Here is a 23,940-nt window from a genome sequence, read left to right as displayed (position 1 = left end):
CATTCTGAATCCTCTCAACAGGGATAATAATATTAGGCTAAGCCAAGTAAATTTGTCAACATTTGACTCTTTGGACCTATAATAATGGCAGTTTCACACAGATCTGCACTGGAAAGTTTTGGGGAGAATTATATTAATTAATCCATCTAATCACCTTAGCTCAGTGTCTGGCACATAGTAAGTGCTCCATAGGCAGTAACTCTTCTTATTTATTTATAGTCCTTGTCCCCATGTAATAGATTTTAAAAACTGATGCTCAGAGAGGTTAGGTAACTTGTGCAAGGCCAGCCAGCTGGCAGGCGGCAGAGCAAGGATTCAAAGCCAGATGTGACTGGGCGCAGTGGCTCACACCTGTAATCCCAACACTTTGGGAGGCCGAGGTGGGTGGATCACTTGAGGTCAGGAGTTCTTGACCAGCCTGGCCAACATAGTGAAACCCCGTCTCTACTAAAAAAATACAAAAATTAGCTAGGCGTGGAGGCGTGCATCTGTAATCCCAGCTACTCAGGAGGCTGAGGCATGAGAATCGCTTGAACCTGGGAGGCGGAGGTTGCAGTGAGCCGAGATCACACCACTGCACTCCAGCCTGGGCAACAGAGTGAGACTCCATCTCAAAAAAAGAGAAAACAAAACAAAACAAAACAGAACAAAACAAATGCAAGCCCAGTGCCCCAATCTCCTTTCTGGAGGCGAGCTTCATCTCTGCAGGGCAGGCAGGGAACAGTGCTGAGTCTGTGCAGCTCAGGCCCGCCTTCCCCCACTGCCTGCCAGATCCTGAGGGCTGGGGCTCGTGTTACCCCGTTTCCATTAACCATTGGCTGGGTCCCCCTTCCCCGCCAGATCCCTTGCTTCAGGGCCCTGACCCACAGCCACCTGAGAGGCATGTGACAATGGTGAGTGCTGGGTTGCCCTGGGAGAGGATGGAGGGGTCACTCTGAAGATCCCTGCCAGCGGTGGAAGGATGACATGAGATTGGGGTCAGAGCCGGCTACAAGCTTTTCTACAGACTCAGCTTCCTTTCCAGGCACAAAGAATGTGACTCTGCCTGTGCGTGGGAGACTGGGAGAGTGAGAACGTGCACGTGTGTGTGTATATCTGTGCCTATGCACACTAAGTGTGTGGGTGTACGCACCTGTGTGAGAGTTGGTTGATGCAGGGGGACTGGGCAGAGGAGAGGGAGGTATGCGTGCACAGGCGTGCCTGTGTGTGCACAAGGACCTTGATGGGGATGCACTCCTCTCACGTATGCTTCATGCGTGTGTTGGTGTTGTATATGGATTGTATGGGGCTACAGCTGGCAGCTTAGTGGAACATCTGGAGCACAGATTCTGGAGCGGAAAGCCTAGTCTGCACCCTGGCTCTGCAGCTTGCTGGTGCAGGGTACCAGCCACCCCAAAATAGGCCACTTTGGCACATGGATTATTTTGAGCTAAAGCCATTGAGAACCAGCCACCACAGGAAAAGTTCCTTACCTCCTCCTAACTGCCTAAAAATAGAGTGCAGACAATCCCCAACTTACCAGGGTCCAATCTGGGGTTTTTCAGCTGTGATGGTGCATTCAGTACACTCCTGGACTTACAATGGGTTAACTCAGAATAAACCCATCATAAATGGAAAATATTGTAAGTCGAAAAGGCACCATCATAAGTCATGGAGCAGCTGTATAAATAGACCCTTTTGTAAGGGAAATTTCCATTTGTAAAGATGTCTCATACCTGCGAGAGAGCTGCTCCTGGGGAGCCCTGCTGTCACCTGAGGCTTTTCTCTGCAGAACAAGATAACTCTTATTTACCTACATCTCCTCCTGACCCCTTCCCAGAACAGCCCTCCCCAGCCCAGAAACTCAAAACCCCTTTTCCTTTGTTGATATTTAAACCCCAGTCCCACCCACCCCTTTGGTTACTGATCGCTGGGTGCTCTCATGTGTATACACGATGCACTTATTAATGAACTTCTGTTTGTTTTTCTCTTGTTCATCTGTCTTTTTCGAGTCTCCCCTATGGGGCCCCAGCCAGAAAGCCTAAGGTGGGTGGAGGAAAAGGATCATTTCCTCGCCCATGCCGCAGGGGAGGCAAGCTCTCCTAGAGGGGTGCTAGTTACCCCAAAATATGTCTCTTTGGCACATAGACTATTTTGAGCTAAAGGCCATTGAGAACCAGCACAAGGTGCTGGATAAAGGCCACAAAGAGTATGTCAGGGAGGCCACCAGGAGCTCACACTTCCTGGAGCTCAACAGGCTTGAGGCAGGACATACTGTGTGTGGGAACTGTGTGGGGGTGGGCGGGGGGTGGGGGAGGATGGAGGAAGAGATTGTGTGTGCACGGAGGAGGTGCATTGGTGTGTGAGTGTGTGCACAGTGTTCTGTGAGTAGGTGAGGGGGCTGTGTGTGTGTGTGTGCATGTGGGTGGGGGTGCACAGGTGTGTGGCTGTGCACAGAGATGTTCTGTGAGTAGGTGTAGGAGTGTGTGTGTGCATGTGCATGTGTGTGTGCATGTGGGTGCATGGCATGTGGGTGAGTGCACAGGTGTGTGGGTAGATAGGAGTGTGTGTGTGAGCACGCGCATGTGGGGGTGCACAGGTGTGTGGGTAGGTAGGGGTGTGTGTGTATGTGTGAGAGTATGTGTACATGTGGGGGGTACAGAGGTGTGTGAGTGTGTGTGCACAGGTGTGTGGGTAGGCAGGGGTGTGTGCATATGAGTGTGTGCATGCGGGGGTGCACAGGTGTGTGGGTAGGTAGGGATGTGTATGTGTGTGTCTGCATGTGGGGTGCACAGGTGTGTGAGTGTGTGTACAGGTGTTCTGTGGGTAGGTAGGGGTGTGTGTGTGCATGTGTGTGCATGTGGGGGGTGCACAGGTGTGTGGGTAGGTAAGGGGGTGTGTGTGCATGTGGGAGGTGCACAGGTGTGTGGGTGTGTGTGTACAGGTGTGTGGGTAGGTAAGGGGATGTGTGTGTGTGTGCATGTGGGGGGTGCACAGGTGTGTGGGTGTGTGCACGGGTGTGTGCACAGGTGTGTGGGTAGGTAAGGGGTGTGTGTGTGTGCATGTGGGGGTGCACAGATGTGTGGGTGTGTGTGCACAGGTGTTGTGTAGGTAGCCCCCAACGGGTGTGTGTGTGTGTGTGTGTGTATGCATGCATGTGTGTCTGGGCCAGGTGAGAGTGTCGGCACATCTGTGCACACACAGTCAGCTCCATCAAGGCTGAGGTTGAGGCTCTGACCCTCACAGGGCCTCTAGGAATCCAGGCCTTGCTGCCATTCCTCAGCTGCAGGCCAGGTGTCCACCCCAAGCCCTGGCTGGGGAGCAAGGTGAGAAAAAAGAGAAATTTTGTATCTGTGGAATGTGAGCCCCTTTAAAGGATCAGGCCCAGAGAGGTACTGAAATGTGACAGCAGCCATGTCTCTCTTCCGCCTTGAGCTAAATAATGACCTCTTGAAGCCACTTGCTATGTGGACTGACTGACACGAGGTAGCCATAAAATGCCATCTGGACACCATACCTCATACCCTATCATTCAACAATGCACAGCCAGTCACAGCTCAGTGTCATCTCTGCAACTCAGTGAGAATGCCTGTCAAACAACTGTGTATCTGCTTCAAAAACCTGCTTGTAACGAAGGCTGGACGGAGCACTCCCCAAGGCATCTTAGAAGTGTGTCCTGGGCTGCTGTCCTCAACCCTGGCCCAAATAAACTCTCTATATTAATTTTGCCTCAGTTTCTTTATTTCAGTCAACAAAAGGTGACTCCATGCAGCTCAGCCCCACAGGAGACCTCAGGGCCCCTGCCTGGAGCCCGTGAGAGCCTGTGAGGGCAGGAGGTCGCCCTCCAGATCCCAAGGGAGGACACATTTCTGCAGCCCACCTGTGTGACCTTTGTGTCCTCTTTTGGACCTCCAGAAGCCATGCCCTGAGTGGGCACTGGGATTCCACAGGACTCGGGGATGCACTCCACTTGGCTGTGGGGCCATCTCGACCTCAGGATGGTGGGGCAGACAGAGTGTCAGGACTCAGAGGCACCGCAGAGCCTTCCCGTCCAGGGTCTGCACTGGTCCCAGCCACACACAGTAAGACACTGGAAAAACCAACTCAACAAATGTGTCCAGGTTATACCTCTATGGGGTAAAACCTAGTCAGAGCCCAGGCAGCCTCAAGAAGAAAATTCAGTGTTGAACTCAGTGAAGAGACTCACTCTGATGTCTTCATAGATCGCCAAGGACAACCCCCCCAGAAAGGGAGGACCAGTCTGAGCCAGAAATGCCCCAGGGGGACACACGCCCTCCAGAGGCAGCTGGCTTCTCAGTCACATCCCTGACCTTCTTGGGAAGAGCCTAAACCTGCCTCCCTGTAGCACTCCCTCTGCACCAGCTGCTAAACAGGGACCTCTCTCAGGTCCTGAAATCATTCATTCATTCACAGAGCACCTACCATGAGCTGGGTCCTTCACAGGACACCAAGAACACAGCAATGAACATGACAGAGACAGAATGAACCCTCGTGGGCTTATGGGGTGTTTGGGGAGAATGTGGAACAGGCAATCGTTGCCAGATAAACTACAGCAAGCCCAGTCAAATGTGCATCTTGAAGAAATGATGAATGTCCCATGCAATATTTTGAACCTGGAATAATTATTTGGTGTTTACCTGAAATTCAGATGTAACTGGGTGTCTTGTGTTTTTCTTTGCCTACGTAAGATATTTTCAGCTGGTGACAGTCTGAGGAAAATAATCGAGGCTAGAGAGTGAACGAGGGAGTCTATTTTAGCCTGAGTGGTCGGGGAAGCCAAAACCTGAATGGAAAAGAGGCCTCCACCCCACAGTCCACCTCCACTCCCCCAACTCATTATCAGTAAAGAGTGTGGAACTCACTCATTACCTCGAGGAGGGCACCAAGCCCTTCTTTTCTTTTCTTTTCTTTTCTTTTCTTTTTTTTTTTTTTTTTTTTTTTGAGACAGGGTCTCTCACCCAGGCTGGAATGCAGTGGTGTGATCATAGCTCACTACAGCATCGACCTCCTGGGCTCAAGCAATCCTCCTGCCTCAGCCTCCAGAGTAGGTGGGCCTACAGCACAGGTGTGCACCAGCCAATTTCTTTAGCTGAGTCCTGGTTGCTTAAGCTGTGACTTACTGTCCCCATAAAAATCTTAGAACTGTCCCCAGGAACCAAAGTGAGGAGATTCCATTGGATGTCATTTAAATACCTGTAGCAGAGTGGTCCTCAAGAGATAAAGTCTTTGAACAGAATCCAGAATAGAATCAAGCAGTAAATCCAACTGCTGACGCCATGCTTCCGGTGAGGGCTTCAGGAAACTTCTAATTATGGCAGAATCAAGAAGCTTGCAATCATGGCGGAAGGTGAATGGGAGCGGGCATGTAACATGGCAATAGAGTGAGAACTACTCATGACCACAAGGAGGGCACAAATCCCTTTATGAAGGATCTGTCCCCATGACCCAAACACCTCCCACTAGCCCCCACTTCCAACACTGGGGATCACATTTCCACATGAGATTTGGAAGGAACAAATACTCAAACTGGACCATTGTGCCCCTGGCCCCCAAATCTCATGTCCTTCCTATATTGCAAAATACAATCACCCCTTCCCAATAGTTCCCAAAAGTCTTAACTTGTTCCACTGCTAACTCAACAGTCCAAAGTTCCATCTAAGACACAGGCAAGTTTCTACCACCTATGATCTTATAAAATGAAAACCAAGTTATTTACTTCTAAGATACAATGGTGGTACTTGCATTGGGTAAAGATTCCCATTCCAAAAGGCAAAAAGTGGCAAAAACAAAGGGGAACAGGCCACTTTGGGAGGCCAAGGCGGGCAGATCACCTGAGGTCAGGAGTTCGAGACCAGCCTGACCAACATGGAGAAACCCTGTCTCTACTAAAAAAAAAATAAAAACTCAAAATTAGCCAGGCATGGTGGCGCATGCCTGTAATCCTAGCTACTCGGGAGGCTGAGGTAGGAGAATTGCTTGAACCCAGGAGGTGGAGGTTGCAGCGAGCCAAGATTGTGCCACTGCACTCCAGCATGGGCAAAAAGAGCGAAACTCCATCTCAAAAAAAAAAAAAAAAAAAAGGAGAACAGGCCACATACAAGTCCAAAACCCACCTACATCCAGGGCACTCTGCCACAAGGAGTGTGGGGCTCACAAGGCCTTGGGCAGCCCCAGCCTCATGGCTTTGCTGGGTGGGCACAGCCCACGTAGCTGCTATCACAGGTTGGAGTTGAGCTTTTCCAGGCTGAGGGTGCAAGCTGCCAGTGGCTGTACCATTCTGGAGTCTGGAGGGCAGTGGCCCTGTTCTCCTAGCTGTGCTAGGCAGTGCCCTTGTGGGTACTCTCTGTGGGGGCTCCAACCCCACATTTCCCTCACCATTGCCTTAGTAGTCTGTCTTCTGGGGCTCTACCCCAGCGCCATGTTTCTTTTTGTCTTTTTTTTTTTTTTTTGAGATGAAGTCTCACTCTGTCACCCAGGCTGGAGAGCAGTGGCACGATCTTGGCTCACTGCAACCTCTACCTCCCAGGTTCAAGCAATTCTCCTGCCTCAGACTCCTCAGTAGCTGGAATTACAGGCACCCACCACCACACCTGGCTAATTTTTGTATTTTTAGTAGAGACAGGGTTTCGCTATGTTGGCCAGGCTGCTCTCAAACTCCCGACCTCAGGTGATCCACCCACCTTGGCCTCCCCAAAGTGCTGGGACTACAGGCGTGAGCCACTGCACCCTGCCAATGCTTCTTTTCATTTTTATTTTTTTCTTGCTTTTAGTATTTTGCCAAGGCTGGGTCGTCCAAGCATTATGCTTCTCATACAACTTGCAGGACTATGAGCCAAAGAAACCTCTTTTCCTTATCAATTACCCAGCCGCAGGCATTCCTTATAATGCAAAGTGGACTAAAACACCAATTGAATCCAAACTAGTGGTGAAGCTACCTGGGAGGGTATTACTTAGCCCCAAATCTGACTTAAGAAATAGGAAATGCATATGCTGAACCCTGGGGACACAGGCTATGTCACCGCCCTTTTTAGGTTATGGGAAATCTTGTTTAAATGACTAATAATAGGACTTGTGTCCTATCAAGACCTTGGACAAAACCTCCATCCAAGCCTGAAGTTTCCATGGACATTAAAGAGGAGGTAGGAACCCCCAAAATGGGTTGGAAAACTAAGCTCGAAATTTTCTTGGTGTGACAACATCATTGCCTTAGTAGGCTCTCATTTTTTAAGCTTGACAAGAATTGAGCAAAGAAATGTTTCAGAGAATCAAACAATTTCAACTTTGGAATTTGAAATATTTTTAATATTTAAGAGAATATGGGCCATGTTAAGCTTGTCCAACCCTTGGCCAGTGGCTTTGAAGGCAGCTGTGGCTTTAAATGCGGCCCAACACAAATTGGTAAACTTTCTTAAAACATTAAGAGGGCCGTTGAGGGGCCGCTTGGAGCTCGTGCAGGGTCTCCGGTCCAGGGCGCGGCATGGGCGTCCTGGCCGCAGCGGCGCGCTGCCTGGTCCGGGGCGCGGACCGGATAAGCAAGTGGACGAGCAAGCGGGGCCCGCGCAGCTTCAAGGGCCGCAAGGGCCGGGGCGCCAAGGGCACCGGCTTCCTCACCTCGGGCTGGAGGTTCGTGCAGATCAAGGAGATGGTCCCGGAGTTCGTCGTCCCGGCTCTGACCTGCTTCAAGCTCAAGCTCTACGTGAGCTACCGCGTCCCTGAGAGCGAGGAGACGTCTCTGACGGCAGCGCAGCTCTTCAGCGAAGCCGTGGCGCGTGCCATCGAAAAGGACTTCAAAGACGGTACCTTCGACCCTGACAACCTGGAAAAGTGCGGCTTCGAGCCCACACAGGAGGGCAAGCTCTTCCAGCTGTACCCCAGGAACTTCCTGCGCTGGCGGGGCGGGGGAGGGGCGGCCTGCCATCATCTCATTTCTATTAAACGCCTTTGCCAGCTAAAAAAAAAAAAAAAAAAAATTAAGAGATTTTTTTTTTAATTCTTTTTTTTTTTTTTTTTTTTTAGCTCATCAGCTATCATTAGTGTTAGTGTATTTCATGTGTGGCCCAAGACAATTCTTCTCCTTCCAGCGTGGCCCAGGGAAGCCAAAAGATTGCACACCCCTAGTCTGTGTGAATAAAAGGTCAGTCTTAAGGTTTTAATTTAAATACACAAATGAGGCCAGACACAGTGGCTCGCGCCTATAATCCCAGCACTTTGGGAGGCCGAGGTGGGCGTATCGCCTGAGGTTAGGAGTTCGAGACCAGCCTGGCCAACATGGTGAAATCCTGTCTCTACTAAAAATACAAAAATTAGCCAGGTGTGGTAGTGGACGCCTGTAATCCCAGCTACTTGGGAGGCTGACAAAGGAGAATCGCTTGAACCTGGGAGGTGGAGGTTGCAGTGAGCCGAGATCGTGCCACTGCACTCCAGTCTGGGCGACAGAGCAAGACTCTGTCTCAAAAATAAAGTAAAATGCACAAATGAATCATTGATTGATTTAGACTTGTGATATTTTAAGTTGAAATTTTACTATGTTTGACAGAAGTGTTAAAAAGTTATAAAAATTTAAATTCATGATAAGCATAAGTTACCAGATTTCTAAGAATAATTTAAGTGCTTGAGAAAGTTGTGTTTGTTATTAAGGCAACTGAAGTATTTTTAAAAGAAATTGAATATGTTAAATCTATACATGCAGTTAAAGATGTTTAACTATGTGTCTACCTGAAATAACCAAGAGCGTCAGAGTCTAATTTAAAAAGAGTTTAGGCCAGGCACAGCGGCTCACGCCAATAATTCCAGCACTTTGGGAAGCTGTGTGGATCCCTTGAGTCCAGGACTTCGAGACCAGCCTGGGCAACATAGTGGGACACCGTCTCTACAAAAAATTTTAAAAATCAGCCATGTGTGGTGGCCCACACCTATAGTCCCAGCTACTGAGGCTGAGGTGGGAGGATCGCTTGAGCCCAGAAGGTTGAGGCTGTAGTGAACCGTGATTGTGCCACTGCACTCCAGCCTGGGCAACAGAGTGAGACCCTGTCTCAAAAAATAATAATAATAAAATAAAATACAAAATACACTAAAGTAAAATAAAATAGTGTTTATTCAAGCACAAGGTTTGAGAACGGCCACCCAGAAACCTCAACTCCAAAGTAATGAACTCGGCCGGGCGCAGTGGCTCACGCTTGTAATCCCAGCACTTTGGGAGGCCGAGGCGGGCGGATCATGAGGTCAGGAGATCGAGACCACGGTGAAACCCCGTCTCTACTAAAAATACAAAAAAAAATTAGCCGGGCGTGGTGGCGGGCGCCTGTAGTCCCAGCTACTCTGAGAGGCTGAGGCAGGAGAATGGCGTGAACCCCGGGAGGCGGAGCTTGCAGTGAGCCGAGATTGCGCCACTGCACTCCAGCCTGGGCGACAGAGCGAGACTCCATCTCAAAAAAAACAACAACAACAACAACAAAAAAACAAAGTAATGAACTCAGCATTCCAAAGTAGGGAAGTGAAGGTTTCATTTATAGAGGCAGGGACAGAGGAATTTTTAGCCAGATTACAGCATTTTTCATACTAGGCTGGTGCATAGTTACAGCCATTTGACTGTTTCTTTTGGGGGAGGGCATATTTCACATTTTTTGTGAAGGGTATGATAGCTATGCGTTTCCTGGCATCTGTTCTACGAAGAGCAGGACAACAAAGGGGGAAGTGGATGACTCACAGGGTCATTAATTAAGAAGGCAGGAGGGTTTTGACCCTGGTGTTCCTTAATTCTCTCTGGTCATTGTACAGAATAAGGAAAATAAGAAAGCGAGTTAATCTACAATCTGAGGAATAAAAGTCACATGACTCAGATCCCATTCACAGCTCTCTCAAGGCTGAAGTGTCTTGGGGGTTCCGACAGCTTTTAAATTATATTTTCATGCATGTTTAATTAGCCAAGATTGTAAATGGAACCAAATATTCAGTTGTATCATTTTAATAATTTTATAGTAATTTTTAAAGATTTTTTTCTTTTTGAGACAGAGTCTCGCACTGTCGCCCAGGCTGGAGTGCAGTGGTATGATCTCCGCTCACTGAAACCTCTGCCTCCCGGATTCAAGCGACTATCCTGCCTCAGCCTCCCAAGTAGCTGGGATTACAGGTGTGCACCACCACGCCCGGCTAATTTTTGTATTTTTAGTAGAGACAGGGTTTCACCACATTGACCAGGCTGGTCTTGAACTCCTGACCTCAGGTGATCCACCCGCCTCGGCCTCCCAAAGTGTTGGGATTACAGGCGTGAGCCACCATGCCTGGCCCATTAAAGTTGTTATATTTTAAAAGAATACTTTTTCTATATATTTTTTTTAATTTTTAATCGTGGTAAAATATACATACCATACAATGTGCCATCTAAGCCATTTGTAAGTGTGCAGTTCAGCAGTGTTAAGTACGTTCACGTTGTTAAATGCAGCCAGTCTCCAAGACTCTTTTCATCTTGCAAAACTAGAATTCTATGCCCACTAAATGACGATTTGCCATTCCCCTCTCTCTTCAGCCCCCAGGGCAACCTCCTTTCTACTTTCTGTCCCTGTGAATCTGACTATTGTAGGTACTTCACTGAAGTGGAATCATATAGGCCAGGCACAGCGGCTCATGCCTATATCCCAGCACTTTGGGAGGCTGAGGTGGGAGGATTGCTTGAGCCTAGGAGTTCAAGACAAGCCTGGGCAACATAGTGAGACCCCATCTCTAGCAAATAAAAGAAAAAAAGTGGAATTTATCCATAAGAGAAGATTTTTAACCTGAACTCAAAGCTAAAGTGGGATTGTTGAATTTGAAATGACAGTAAGTGGAATAATAATTTTTGAAAACCAAAACCAAAGGAGATCCTTTTTTTTTTTTTTTTTTTTTTTTTTTGAGACAGGGTCTCACTCTGTCACCCAGGCTGGAGTGCAGTGGCCAACCTCGGCTCACTGCAACCTCTACCTCCCAGGCTCAAGCAATCTTCCCACCTCAGCCTCCGGAGTAGCTGGGACCACAGGCATACGCCAACACGCCTGGCTAATTTTTTTGCATTTTTGGTAGAGACGGGGTTTCACCATATTGCCCACGCTGGTCTTCAACTCCTGAGCTCAAGCGATCTGCCTGCCTCTGCCTCCCACAGTGCTGGGATTATAGGCATGAGCCACTGCTCCCAGCCAAAAACCAAAGGAGACTGATAATCCATTCTTGACACAGAAGCCTCAAGCCTCAAGGGTACCAAAAATCAACACTGACACTCATGTAACGATGGCCGTGAAAATTAAGAGCAGGTCCCCCCCTCCCACTTGCCCAGACTTAGGGTCACCACAAGGTCTGAAGGGACCAGACATCATCAAGCCAGGCCCTGGTGACTTGTTCCTCTCCAGACAGACCAGGCTGGCTTCAGCCAGCATGGGTAGTGCCTGTTTTCAGTTCCTGCCCACCAATAACAACAACAGCAAACCAACGCTGACCCTTTTCTAAGCACCTACTATGTGCTAGGGCTTTGTGTGCATTATCTCATTTTATTCTTATAACGATCATAGGAAGAAGATACTTTCATCACCCCCATTTCACAGATGGGAGCATCAAGGCACAGATGGGAGCATCAAGGCACAGACAGGTCAAGGCAGCGCCAGGATTCAAATGCAGCTCCAGGGTTCTCCACTGCGTCCTGTTAGACCTCAAGCTCCCTGCCCTGACAAAGAATGGGATCCATGTAATTACTTCCTCAGAGTGAGCCCCTTTTTCCTTCCTTAAGCGCTGAGAAGCTGCGCCAGGTGCCTTTGCTCCTGGCGCCTCCTGCTGGAAGCTGCATGTATGGCACAGCCATGCCCATTGCTCAGGGAGGAGCTCATCTGAGGCTTCTAAACGCGAAGGGCAGGGAAGTCTCCACGCTCCAAGATCTCTAGAACCTGCCCCAGAACATTCTTTAACTTTCAGTTTGCCTCTCTCAAAGGCCAGTCCCACTGTCCCATCGGGGCCTCTTCACTTGTCACCTAGAGCACAGCCTCCCACCTGCTCTCAGAATCCCTCAAACCCATTCTCACCGACACTCAGAGGTTCCTCCCTTCCATGGCTCTCTCCTGCCCACAGAACCCAGCCGGAATGCTCCCTGGCCTGGCACTCAAGGCCCCCACGGCTTAGCCCCAGACTATTTTCTTGGTCTTATACCCAAAATCTCCTCCTACAATTTACCCCACACACCGGAGAGGGGCTACAGCAGAGCCTAAGGGACCTGGAACAGGTGTGAGCCCAGAGAGGTGGGAAGACAGGGCCCCGCCAGGCAGTCCCAGACTCCCCCGCCACGTCTTTCGGTGGCCTGGGACTGAACTGCAAATGGGTAGGGGCCTGGGACCCAGGCTGTAGCTGCTCAGCACCCCTGCTAACTCACCTGGCCCCTGCCCTGGGGAGCCCCCAGTCTCAGAGGGGAGGCACGGCCCTCTCGGAGCCCACCTGTGAGCAATACCAGATGATGTCTTTGCAATAAACGGGAGGCCTCAGCGGCGGCGAGCTGAGGACTGAGTTAGTGGAGGAGGTGAAATCAGGAAGGCTTCTTGTGGGAGGCAGCATTTGGGATGGGGCGGCCCCCAGCCTCGCCTAGGCGTCTTTGCCCAGCTAACCCCGCGGTTCCTAACTCTGCGGCCTCCTTCTGCCTCCCTCTACCCTCAGGCCGTCCTGTCCGAGGCTGAGAGCGGCGTCCAGCTGAGCGGCTCCAAGTGCACCGTGGATGCGTCCGAGGGCAACCTGCGGGGACTCTCGGGCCAGCGGACCCCGTCCCCACCGCGGCGCTACTCGCCAGGCCGAGGCCGTTCGCCCCGCCGAGGCCCCTCCCCGGCCTGCTCAGACTTCTCCACGCTCGCTTGCCCTGATTCAGTCCGCCCTGCACAAGCGCCAGCTGCAGGTCCAGGTAGGAAGGGGCGTGAGCGTTCTGGGCGCAGCCAGAGGCCCGGGGGGAGGGGCTCGCGCCCTCCGGGTGCGGGCGGGGCGGGGCGGGGCGGGGGCGGGGCGGGGGGGGGGGGGGGGGCGGGCCCGGGGCCCAGGTCCGGGGGAGGAGTCTGAGCGCCCCGGGGGTGCAGCCAGAGCCCTGAGAAATAGTGTCTGAGGGTGTCAGGATCCCCAAGGACGTGGCCGAGAGCTCTGCGGTGAAGCCGAGCCCAGAAGTGGGGGTGCTTGGGCAACTGTGGGTGGGTTCTTGGGCAGCTGGTGGAGGGAGGAGGCTGCACCAGTGTTAAGGTCCTGGTAGAGAGGGAGACTGGTCCCTGGTCATACAGAGCCAGGACCCTGGGAAAAGGTCTAGCAAGGGGAGTCAGAGCCTAGGATGAGAGCTTGGGAACTAGGGGCAGAGCCAGGGTAGGGAGGAGTCTGAGAGTGGAACCAGGATGCAAGGGGGAGAAGCCTGGGGCCCTGGGGGTGGGGTCAGAACCCAGGAGACTAGTGTGCCTGGGGCGTTGTCTGGCATCGGTGGGTGGGTGGGGGCTTTGATTGGAGTTGTCTGGGACCCCAGGGAGGTGAGGGCTCAGAGGATGGTGAGGGCACATAGGGGAGTGGAATCCTGGCTCTCAAACGTAGGCCTCTATCCTGCCCCAGGCCAGGTCCAGGCCCTGGACCCCGCCTAGCGTAGGCTAGTGTGTATCCCTGGAACCAGAAGAGAGTAGGTGGGCTCTGGAGGCCTCCCACGACCCCCCTCGACTCTGTGATCCCAACGCCCCAGGACATTCGTGGGCGCTATGAGGCAAGCCAGGATCTATCTGCTGGGCACCCTGCGGAAGCAGCTTAGCGACAGCGAGAGTGAGCGGCGGGCCCTAGAGGAACAGATGTAGCGCCTGCAGGACAAGACCGACCGCACCATGCAGGCCCACGAGGATGCCCAGCGCGAGGTGCAGCGGCTGCGGAGAGCCAAGGAGCTCCTGAGCAGGTGCCCGGGAGGTCTGAGCTGGGAGGTGCTGAAGAATAAGTCAGCGTTTGGGCATAACACCAGTCGAGCCTTATGCGTGTGACTCTGCACTAATATGGTCGCCACTAGCTGCATGTGCCGATTAACATTTATTTATTTATTTATTTATTTATTTATTTATTTATTTATTTATTTATTTTTGAGATGCAGTCTCGCTCTGTCGCCCAGGCTGGAGTGCAGTGGCGCGATCTCGGTTTACTGCAAGCTCCGCCTCCCGGGTTCATGCCATTCTCCTGCGTCAGCCTCCCGAGTAGCTGGGACTACAGTCGTCTGCCACCTCGCCTGGCTAATTTTTCTTTTTTGAGACGGAGTTTCACTCTGTGGCCCAGGCTGGAGTGCAGTGGAGCAATCTCGGCTCAATGCATCCTCTGCCTCCCAGGTTTAAGCAATTCTCACCTTAGCCTCCCGAGTAGCTGGGATTACAGGCATGCACCACCACCCCGGGCTAATTCTTAGTTTTAGTAGAGGTGGCCTTTCTCCATATTGGTCAGGCTGGTCTTGAACTCCTGACCTCAGGTGATCCTCCCGCCTGGGCCTTCTAAAGTGCTGGGATTACAGGCATGAGCCACCACGCCTGGGCTATTTATTTTTAAGATGGAGTCTCACTCTGTCGTCTGGGCTGGGTTGCAGTGGCATGGTCTCAGCTCACCGAAACCTCCGCCTCCCAGGTTCAAGCAATTCTCCTGCCTCAGCCTCCCAAATAGCTGGAATTACAAGCGTGCACCACCATGTCTGGCTAATTTTTGCATTTTTAGTAGAGATGGGGGTTTCACCATGTTGGCCAGGCTGGTCTGGAACTCCTGCCTTCAGGTGATCCAGCTGCTTCGGCCACCCAAAGTGCTGGGATTACAGGTTGAGCCACTGTGCCCAGCCCAGTTTGTGATCTTTAGGAAATCACTTCTCCATGCCTCATTTTTCTCATCTGTAGGATAGGGGAAGTAATGATACTTAAAAATGTAGCTTTCTTGTGAGGATCAAATAAGCTGATCTATATATAGCACTTAGAACAGTTTTTGGAACATGCTAAGTGCTCACTGAATGTTAGCTCTCATTTTATTAATATCATTATTGCCACTATATGCTGGACCTGTTCTAAGCATTCCGTGGATATTTAATCCTCACACCAGTCCTATGGAGTAGTTACTGTTATTTTCAGCATTTTAGAGGTAGGAGAATGGAAACTGAAATGACCTGCACAGTCACGTGGCTCGTCCTGATCTGTCTTTCCCTAGGGGCTGGGGTGAGGTTCACAGAAGATAATGTGCCTTGAGCACTTGGTGAACTGTAAAACTCTAAACCATTGAGGGCCCTAGTTTTATCTGTTCTCCTGGCCCAGAGCAGATTAGAAATAGCAAATTAGTGCGAAGGCGGAGGGTGGCAAACACAGGCCCTTCAGAAGGGCGGTTGGCAGCATTGGGTGAGGTGCCTGAAAAGCACAAAAACAGGCATTGCAGCCCCATGGTGTCGCCCACCTTGGTGGAGAGATAGGATTGAGCTTCTTTGTGAGCTCTTTGGAACGCTCTTCCTGACCCCTAACCAGTTTGGGGCCTGGGACTTGGCACGTGGCTGGCACGTGCCAAATGAGAAGGGAGGCCAGGTGTGGTGGCACACGCCTGTAGTCCTAACTACTCGGGAGGCTGAGGCAGGAGAATCGCTTGAACCTGGGAGGTGGAGGTTGCAGTGAGCTGAGATTGTGCCACTGCACTCCATCAAGGGTGACAGAGCAAGACTCGAGGTCAGGAGTTCTAGACCAGCCTTGCCAACATGGTGAAACCCCGTCTCTACTAAAAATACAAAAATTAGCCAGGCATGATGGACACCTGTAATCCCAGCTATTTGGGAGGCTGAGGCAGGACAATAGCTTGAACTTGGGAGGTGGAGGTTGCAGTAAGCCAAGATCATGCCATTGCACTCCATCCTGGGCAACAAGAGCAAGACTCTATCTCAAAAAAAAAAAAAAAAAAAAAAAAAAAGCGAAAATGTACATAAAATATCCCTGGAAGGATTCATAGGCAACAGCATCCCACAGATTTCCTACAGGGTGAGACTGGGAGACAGGAATGGAAGAGATGCCTATTTTAACTTTACAATTTTCTGTACTATTTGAATTTTTTTTTTTTTAATAGAGACGGGGTTCTCTCTTTTTTTGTCCATGCTGGTCTCGAATTCCAGGGCTCAAGCCTGGCCCTAGTTGAATTTTAAGCCATGTAAATGTACCATCTTTTCAGAGAAAAATAAAATCTGGCTGTGCACGCGGGGACGCTCCAGCCCCCAAGGGGGGGTGTCCCCTGCCTTTTTAACCTGGTAGGGACGGTTCAAGTGGCCGGGGAAATCAGCGATTTGGAGGGTCGAGGGCTGGTGCTTTGAAGGAGAGGCGGAGGGGAGAGAGGGATTCCCTGTCCCCGCTGCACTTGCTGCATCCCCTCGGTTACTGCTTTTCTCGGCCCGCAGGAGCCCTAAACTGCTCCAACCCATTGTGCAATAGAGGCGGCCCGGTCCCTTTAAGGCCCCGCCGCGCCTGCGCCTTGGGTTCTCCTGACGCGCCAATCAGGACCCTGAGGAGCCAGTGGGCCGCAGGCGCAGTCGAGGGGCTGGCGGTTGAGACAGCGGCGGTACTGGGAGGGGTAAGTGAGGGTCGCGAGGCTGCCTGAGCTTCTGAGCGAGCGCGGTGATTTTGGGAACGCGGGACGGGCGACCCGCGGCGCCAGGAGCCGGGCCGAGGCGCGCCGGCGCGGCTGCCCGCTGCCGGCTGCCGTCTGGATGGGAAGTTACCGCGAAGTCCACCCAGCGTTTCTGAGGTGAGGGCGCTGCGCCAGGCTGGGCGGGCGGTGAATCTGGGACCCGCGGGCGCACAGCTGGGTCGAGGCGCGGCCGTGCAAGTTTTGTTGCGCGAGCGCGGGTGGGGGGTGTGGGGGCTGGTGCATCGCCGGGGCCTGAGTTCCCTGCGCTGGATTCTTCGCCTGCCGCTGCGGCTCGCAGCCCACCTCTCGTGGGCGCTGGGGAAGAAACTCGCTGGCAGGTGTTCTGTGGCATCCCAGCGGGTGGAGGGACGGAGCAGCTTCGGGGGCACGTCCTCCTATATCCTGTAGAGGACACTGACCCCGCACCCCACCCTCGAGGCCGGAAATAGGTTCCCTCTGCGGACCTGAGAGGCCAGAGCGCTCGCGCCCCTGACTTGCAAAGTTGGGGTCTTTGTTGGCCTCTGGGCTTCTGCTCCTGGCGGTGTCTCCAGGCTGGTGATGGGCAAGCCAGGTGTGCCAGGTCCAGGATGCACATGAGGAGCGTTTGTAGCCAGCACTGAATCACCTCCTGACTAGCGGGGCAAGCCTCAAATGAACCGCAGGATTTTGGGTGGGTTGGATTGTGGGGTTGCTGTTTGGGCTCGGAGGAGTTGCTGTGATTTCCCTGTGTCTGGCTGGCTGGCTGGCTGGCTTCTTAGATAATCTTATTTGGCGTCCTTTTATCAAAGAGTTAACCAAGACGTTTGGCCTGGTTTCCTTGCTTTCCTCCTATCTTTTGCTGCTAGAGCTGCTTTCAAAAGGAAGTCTTTCCTGGCAGTGGTACCTTTTCTTTGGGTTACGGTGTTGTTCATCCTTTCTTTGCCAAAAGAATGCCAGTGATTCACGAAGTTAAAGAAAAGATCTGCTGGTAGTGTTTAATCTGTTCGGAGCTGATGTGTGTTAGTAGCTTTCTTTTTGCTTTTAAATTTTATTAGTAAAATTTCACTAGTGAACTAGAAGCTATTTTTTTTCTATTCTGAAATGCCAGCTTTAAGATTTCTGAGAACTTTGCGTCAAAGAAATCTTGGAAAAGTTACTGAAGTATAGAGAAGAAGTTCACAATTTTAAATGTGCAGGTGACCCGGGCGCAGTAGATCACACCTGTAATCCCAGCACTTTGGGATGCCAAGGTGGGTAGATCACTTGAGCCCAGGGTTTCCAGACCAGCCTGGGCAATGTGGCAAAAACCTTTCTCTACTAAAAATACAAAAGTTAGCTGTGTGTGGTGGTGTGTGCCTGTAGTCCCAGCTGCCCGGTAGGCTGAGTTGGGAGGATCACCAGAGCCCGAGAGGTTAAGATTGCAGTGAGCTGTGATCATGGCAGTGCACTCCGACCTGGATGGCAGAGTGAGACCCTGTCTCAAAAAAAAAAAAAAGAGTAATGAATTTTGACCAAGTGAACCACCACAGATCAAGAAATAGAACATTACTAGACTGGGGTATATTTGTAGGAGTGGAGTTGTTGGTTTTAGAGGTATATGAATGATAAAACTTTAGTATTACATATTGTTGAACATTTTCCCGAAGTAGTTGTACCATTTAGCAGGGATATGCTGGTTACCCCACATCCTCGCTGATGCCTGTCGGTTAAAAATTATTTTGCCATTCTAGTAGGGGTGCAGTAACATATCAGTGTGGTTTCATTGATATTATCTTTTATTGCCATTTATATGTCCTCTTTTGTGAAGTGCCTGTTAAATCTTTTTATCCAGTTTTCATTGATATGCTTGTTTTCCTGTTGATTTGTAATACTTTATTCTGGATATGCCTCCTTTCTAGGATTTATATGTATTGCATTTCCCTTTTTTCAATCTGTAGCTTGCGTTTTCACTCTTTTATGGTATTTTCTCATGAATGGAGATTCTCTTAACTTTTTTTTTCTTTTTGAGACAGGATCTCACTCCGTTGCCCAGGCTGGAGTGCAGTGGCACAGTCACAGCTCACCGCAACTCACAAGGCTCAGGTGATCCCCCTGCCTCAGCCCCCAAGTAGCTGGGACCTACAGGGGAGTACCACCACACTCAGCTGTTTTCTGTATTTTTAGTAGAGATGGGGTTTTGCCACATTGCATAGGCTGGTCTGGAATTCCTAGGCTCAAGTGATACACCTGCCTCTGCCTCCCAAAGGGTTGGGATTACAGGCATGAGCCACTGCACCCAGCCTGAGATTCTTAATTTTAATGAAATTATACTTTATCAATCTTTTCCTTTATGGGTACTGCTGTTTGTGTCCTATTTAAGAAATCAATGCCTAACCTAAGAGTATGAATACATTTTTTTGTGTTAACCTTATAACAATTTTATTTTAGTTTTCGCATTTTTTTTTTTCAGACAGGGCCTCACTCTATTGCCCAGGCTAGAATGTGGTGGCAGGATCTCAGCTCACTCAACCTCCATCTCCTGGCTCAAGTGATCCTCCCATCTCAGCCACCTGAGTAGCTGCGACTATAGGCATGTGCCACCATGCCTGGCTAATTTTCGTATTTTTTTTAGAGATGGGGATTCAACATGTTTCCCAGGTTGGTCTCGAACTCTTGGGCTCAAGTAATCTGCCCACTTCAGCCTCCCGGAGTGCTGGAATTACAGGTGTGAGCCACCCCACCTGGCTATGATTCACTTTTTACTACACGGATGTGTCTCCTTAATCCAGCACCATTTATTGAAAAGACCATCCTTTTCCTTCTGCACCGTGTGGCACTGTTTTTCATAAATCGAATGACTGTATGGTCATCTGATTTATGAAATTAGTGTGGTTCTGTTTCTGTTTCTGGACCAACCTGGGTAACATAGTGAGATCCCGTCTCTACAAAAAATAAAAATAATAAATAAATGAATAAAATTTAAAAAATAAGTGTGTAGAGCAGTTGGAGTCATAGGCGATAATTTATAAATGATTGCCAGTTTCTTGGCTACATACGGGTGTTGGTAATTCAGATGTGTTGGGCGTTCAGGCAAAATGTATGAAGTGAATTATATGGTGTTCAGAATGATTGCTAGATGTTCACTGTGACTTGAATTAGATGTTATTTGAGCCTCACAGAGCTACAGTTTTGACTCTTTTATTTATTTGTCTTTTTAAAATTTTTACAATCTTCCTGTCAAGGCAGTAACTCTTTTATACTTAATTGTTCTTAGGTATAGTTAATTACCAGGAAAACTTTATGGATCATATCTAAATAAGTGTTAAGCCATTTAAAGGGCTCACGTGATGTGATGTAAACAATAGTATTCTACATAATAGTTTTAGGACTACATCAAATAATTTTTTTTTTCTTGAGACAGTGTCTCGCTCTGTCGCCCAGGGTGGAGTGCAGTGGTATGATCATGGCTCTCCGCAGCCTTGACCTCTCAGGCTCAAGCAGTCCCCCCACCTCAGCCTCCTTAGTAGCTGGGTCTACAGGCATGCACCACTATGCCTGGCTAATTTTCTACTTTTTGTAGACAGGGTTTTCCTATAGTGCCCGGACCGGTTTCAAACTCCTGGGCTGAAATGACCCTCCCAACCTTGGCATCCCAAAGTGTTGGGATCATAGGCATGAGCCATCACACCTGGCCATTTTAGTTTTAATAATTTTTCTATTTTTCTAATTTAAAAGATTTACTAAAATCTCTTACAGCTATTATTTATGAATATAGTATTCATTGTTGTTATGATTATTTTGTATGTGTTTAATCTGATTTTCAATATAAGCTCCTGGCAATTAGAGATTTTGTCTCTTTTATTCACCACTATATTCTCAGTACTTGACCTTGCCTGGCATGAAACAGATATTGAATAAATATTTCTTAAATGAATGAATGAATGAACATACTAATACCATATTCAACAATCTCCGAGTATCACAGTTTTCACCATCTAACAAATAAAATAGCTTGTATAGAGCAGAGTCACAGTCAACCTGCCATGAAAGGAAATGTCAATGAAAAATAATCCTTTGTATGTGTAGCTGCTGAGATTTTGGGGCTTTTGTTACTGTAGCATAACCTAGTGAAAGCTCAGTGAGACAACATATAGAATATACGTGTACAGATAGACCAGCTAGACCAGTAGATGGGATTCCAAAGATATAGTTCAGTAAGAATTAACTAACGACACCCACACTCTCTTAATTCCCTAACAGAAATAATGGAATTCTTGTTCTCTAAGATCTGCCTCAAATATTACTTACTTTGTGAAAACTTCCCTGGCTTCTGTAGTATTTAGTCAGGACTCTATTTTTTCCCCCCAGGCTGGAGTACAGTGGTGCCATCATAGCTCACTAACCTCTAACTGAAGGCTCAAGGAATCCTCCTGCCTCAGCCTCCCAAGTAGCTGAGACTATAAGTATGTGCCACCATGCTCAGCTTATTTTTCATTTTTTATTTTCCGAGACAAGGTCTTTCTATGTTGCCCAGCCTGGTCAGGACTGTTGATTACATATGACAGAAACCCAGCCACCTCTAGTTCCCCACCACCTTTCAACCTGCTCTTCCCTGGGTCTTCCCAGTCTCCGTAAATGGCAGCTCCATCCTTCAAGTTGCCGAAGCCCCAAATCTCAATGTTAACCTTGATTTCTCTCTTTTATCTCACAGGCAATCTGAAGGCAAATCCTGTTTAGACCCAGCCGAAGGTTCCTGGTGACCCAGGCTCTCACCAGCCAATTGTCCCTTGCCGTCCTCCTGAGGGTGTCTGGAGCTTCAGTGCTGTGTGTTCTTGGCCTCCACACTGGGGATGCCACCGACTCCTACTGTCCAGGGCTTCCAGTGGACTCTCCAAGGCCCTGATGTAGAAACTTCCCCATTCGGTGCCCCAAGAGCAGCCTCACATGGTGTGGGCTGACATCAAGAGCTGCCAGATCCAACAGGTAAAAATCCCGAGGCATTGCCAGCTCGGTGGGGTCAGATAGTCCTCTTTCTATTATGACTCAGATGTTAAGGGAGGATGCCAAGGTTTCTAAACATCGCAGGGCCTTGCCTGGCATGAAACAGATATTAAATACATATTTGCTAAATGAATGAACAAATATCCACAGCGTGTGCCGCCCATGACCTGCAGTGCTGTGGTCAGGTGGAAGTGATTTTAGTTCAGGAGAGGACAGTGTTCTCTCCAGGACTTTTCCTTACTGGCTAGATCTGTATCCCTCTCCTCGCTCTTCCCCTCTCACCCCCCATTCTCTGCCCCCATTTCTCTCTTTTTCCACCCTACTGTCCCCTTTCACCTGCTTTCTGCTCTTCAGCTTTTGTGGCTCACCCCCTCCCTGTCCACCTGCGTCCCCCAGGCTAAGGCTCTTACACTGTCCTGGGTGGGGAGATGTGTCTGGTTTTAGGCAGTGCCCTCTGGATATGTCCAGGATGGGGAAACATGGCTCAGTTGCCAGTATAATGGGTTAAAAGTGGCCACTTTTGAAGGCCTTTCCCATCTCCCATTCCAGAATCCTGTAGGACTTAGAATTTATGGGCCACAGTGGAATTCTTGGTTTCCCAGGACCTTGTGGTGGACGCCTTCTTTCACTGCACATTCATGGGGTGACTATTAGGTACCAGGCCCTGCCCTGGGCTAGAGGCCCCACAGTGAGTAAATCTCAGGTCACTACCCCACGGAACCCACCACTACAGGCATTGAGAGGGGGAGAAAGAAAGGGGCATGGCCTGTTTGTGTTCTTCTCATGTGGTCACCCACAAGTCTTGGGGGAGTGGGAGCCAGTGCGAGGAGAGAAGTCCAGTGAGAAAGGCAAATGGATGACATCAGACCTAGGGGCTGAGGCCCCCAGCTGCAGCCAGGTAGCTTCTGGAGTGGACAAGGAGCAACAGGGAAGTTCGTGTCCTGGTGTTCTGGGCTGCACTGTCTCATCTCCTTCTTGTGAGCACCAGAACTTATCCAAAGACAAGACTCAGTGGGCAACAGTGCTCCAACTGCTCTGACTCCAGGTTGGTGCACTTCAATGGCAACAGTGGGCCAGAGACAGAATGTGTGAATTTCAGAGGAGGAGGAAGGGGTTGTACCCCATGGAAACAGTATATGGTTTTACAGTAGCGCATCTTTCTCTAATAACTAGTTAGCATGTTCCTGTTCATGGAAAATATTGGTGGTGTAAGTTTCCCCACTGTTCTCATCTTCATGTAAATTTGTTCATTCCCTTCCTTCCTTCCTTCCTTCCTTCCTTCCTTCCTTCCTTCCTTCCTTCCTTCCTTCCAACTCTCTGTCTCTCTTTATTCATTCCCTGCCTCCCTCCCACCCACCCTCTCTCCCTCCCTTTCTTTCTCCTTCCCTCCATCCCTCCCTTCTTTCCTTTCTTCCTTCTTTTCTTTTTCTTTCTCTCTCATGCTCTTTTTCTTTCCTTTTTGTTCTCTCTACTTTTTTGAAGAGATCACACTGTACTGAAACCTACATTATTTACCAAAATCTCTGGATCTGCTTCTGTCTTGCAGGCAGAGAGCTCATCCAGTAGCCCTTAGCTCTTCCTAGCCCCCTCCTTTGATTTGTTGGTGCCACTGGGGCAGCTGCTGAGTCTCAGTGGTTTCTAGTCTTCACCAAGTTCTGCCCACCCAGATGGTTTTTACCTGTCCTTACCAGAAACCTGCACTGTCTAGATTGCTGAGGCTGCTTCTCCTTAACCCATCTGCTATCTGTATTCCAGGGGCACGCCAGGGTTAGAGGCAAATGGCACAGGCCTTGAAATCTTCAACTGCTCTGACTCCAGGTTGGTGCACTTCAATGCCAAGTACTAACCACACAATAACAGGATGCCACCAAAACCTTGATATGGGGCTGCTGCATCCTAATTAAAACAAATTAATAGACTTTTTTTTTTTTTTAGAACAGTTCTAGGTTTACGGAAAACTTGAGTGGATAGTACAGAGAGTTCTCCTAGGCTCCCCTGTCCTCCAGCACACAATTTCTCCTATTAGTATGTTGTATTAGTGTGGTCCGTTCGTTACAATTGATGAACCACTGTTGATACGTCATTATCAACTAAAGTCCATAGTTTACATTAGAGTTCATTCTTTGAGTTTCACAGATTATGGGTTTTGGCAATTACATAATGTCCTAAATCCCCAATACAGCGTCATGCGAAATAGTTTCACTGCTGAAAATTCCCTGTGCTTCACCATTTCATACACCTCCTCTCCTCCACAGCATTATTCATAATAGTTAAAAAGTGGAAACATCTTAAGCCACCATCAGTTGATGAATAAACAAAATGTGGTATAACCATATAGTGGAATATTATTTG

General features: G+C 49.5%; 1 protein-coding gene across 1 annotated transcript; it reads left to right on the top strand.

Annotated features, from left to right (window-relative positions):
- The first annotated feature begins 7,430 nt into the window (after positions 1–7,430).
- LOC100596150 (39S ribosomal protein L41, mitochondrial-like) lies at positions 7,431–7,990 on the top strand. Its single transcript, XM_030805032.1, has one exon. It carries the CDS (start codon positions 7,478–7,480, stop codon positions 7,988–7,990), a length of 513 nt encoding a protein of 170 aa, XP_030660892.1. The 5' UTR covers positions 7,431–7,477.
- The last annotated feature ends 15,950 nt before the right edge of the window (positions 7,991–23,940 follow it).

The sequence above is a fragment of the Nomascus leucogenys genome, chromosome 24 (genome assembly GCF_006542625.1).
Source record: "Nomascus leucogenys isolate Asia chromosome 24, Asia_NLE_v1, whole genome shotgun sequence".
Lineage (NCBI taxonomy): Eukaryota > Metazoa > Chordata > Mammalia > Primates > Hylobatidae > Nomascus > Nomascus leucogenys.
This window is presented reverse-complemented; position numbering and strand designations above follow the sequence as displayed.

Coding starts and splice junctions, on each gene's coding strand:
- LOC100596150 (XM_030805032.1), top strand. CDS start 7,478: ATGGGCGTCCTGGCCGCAGCGGCGCGCTGCCTGGTCCGGGGCGCGGAC.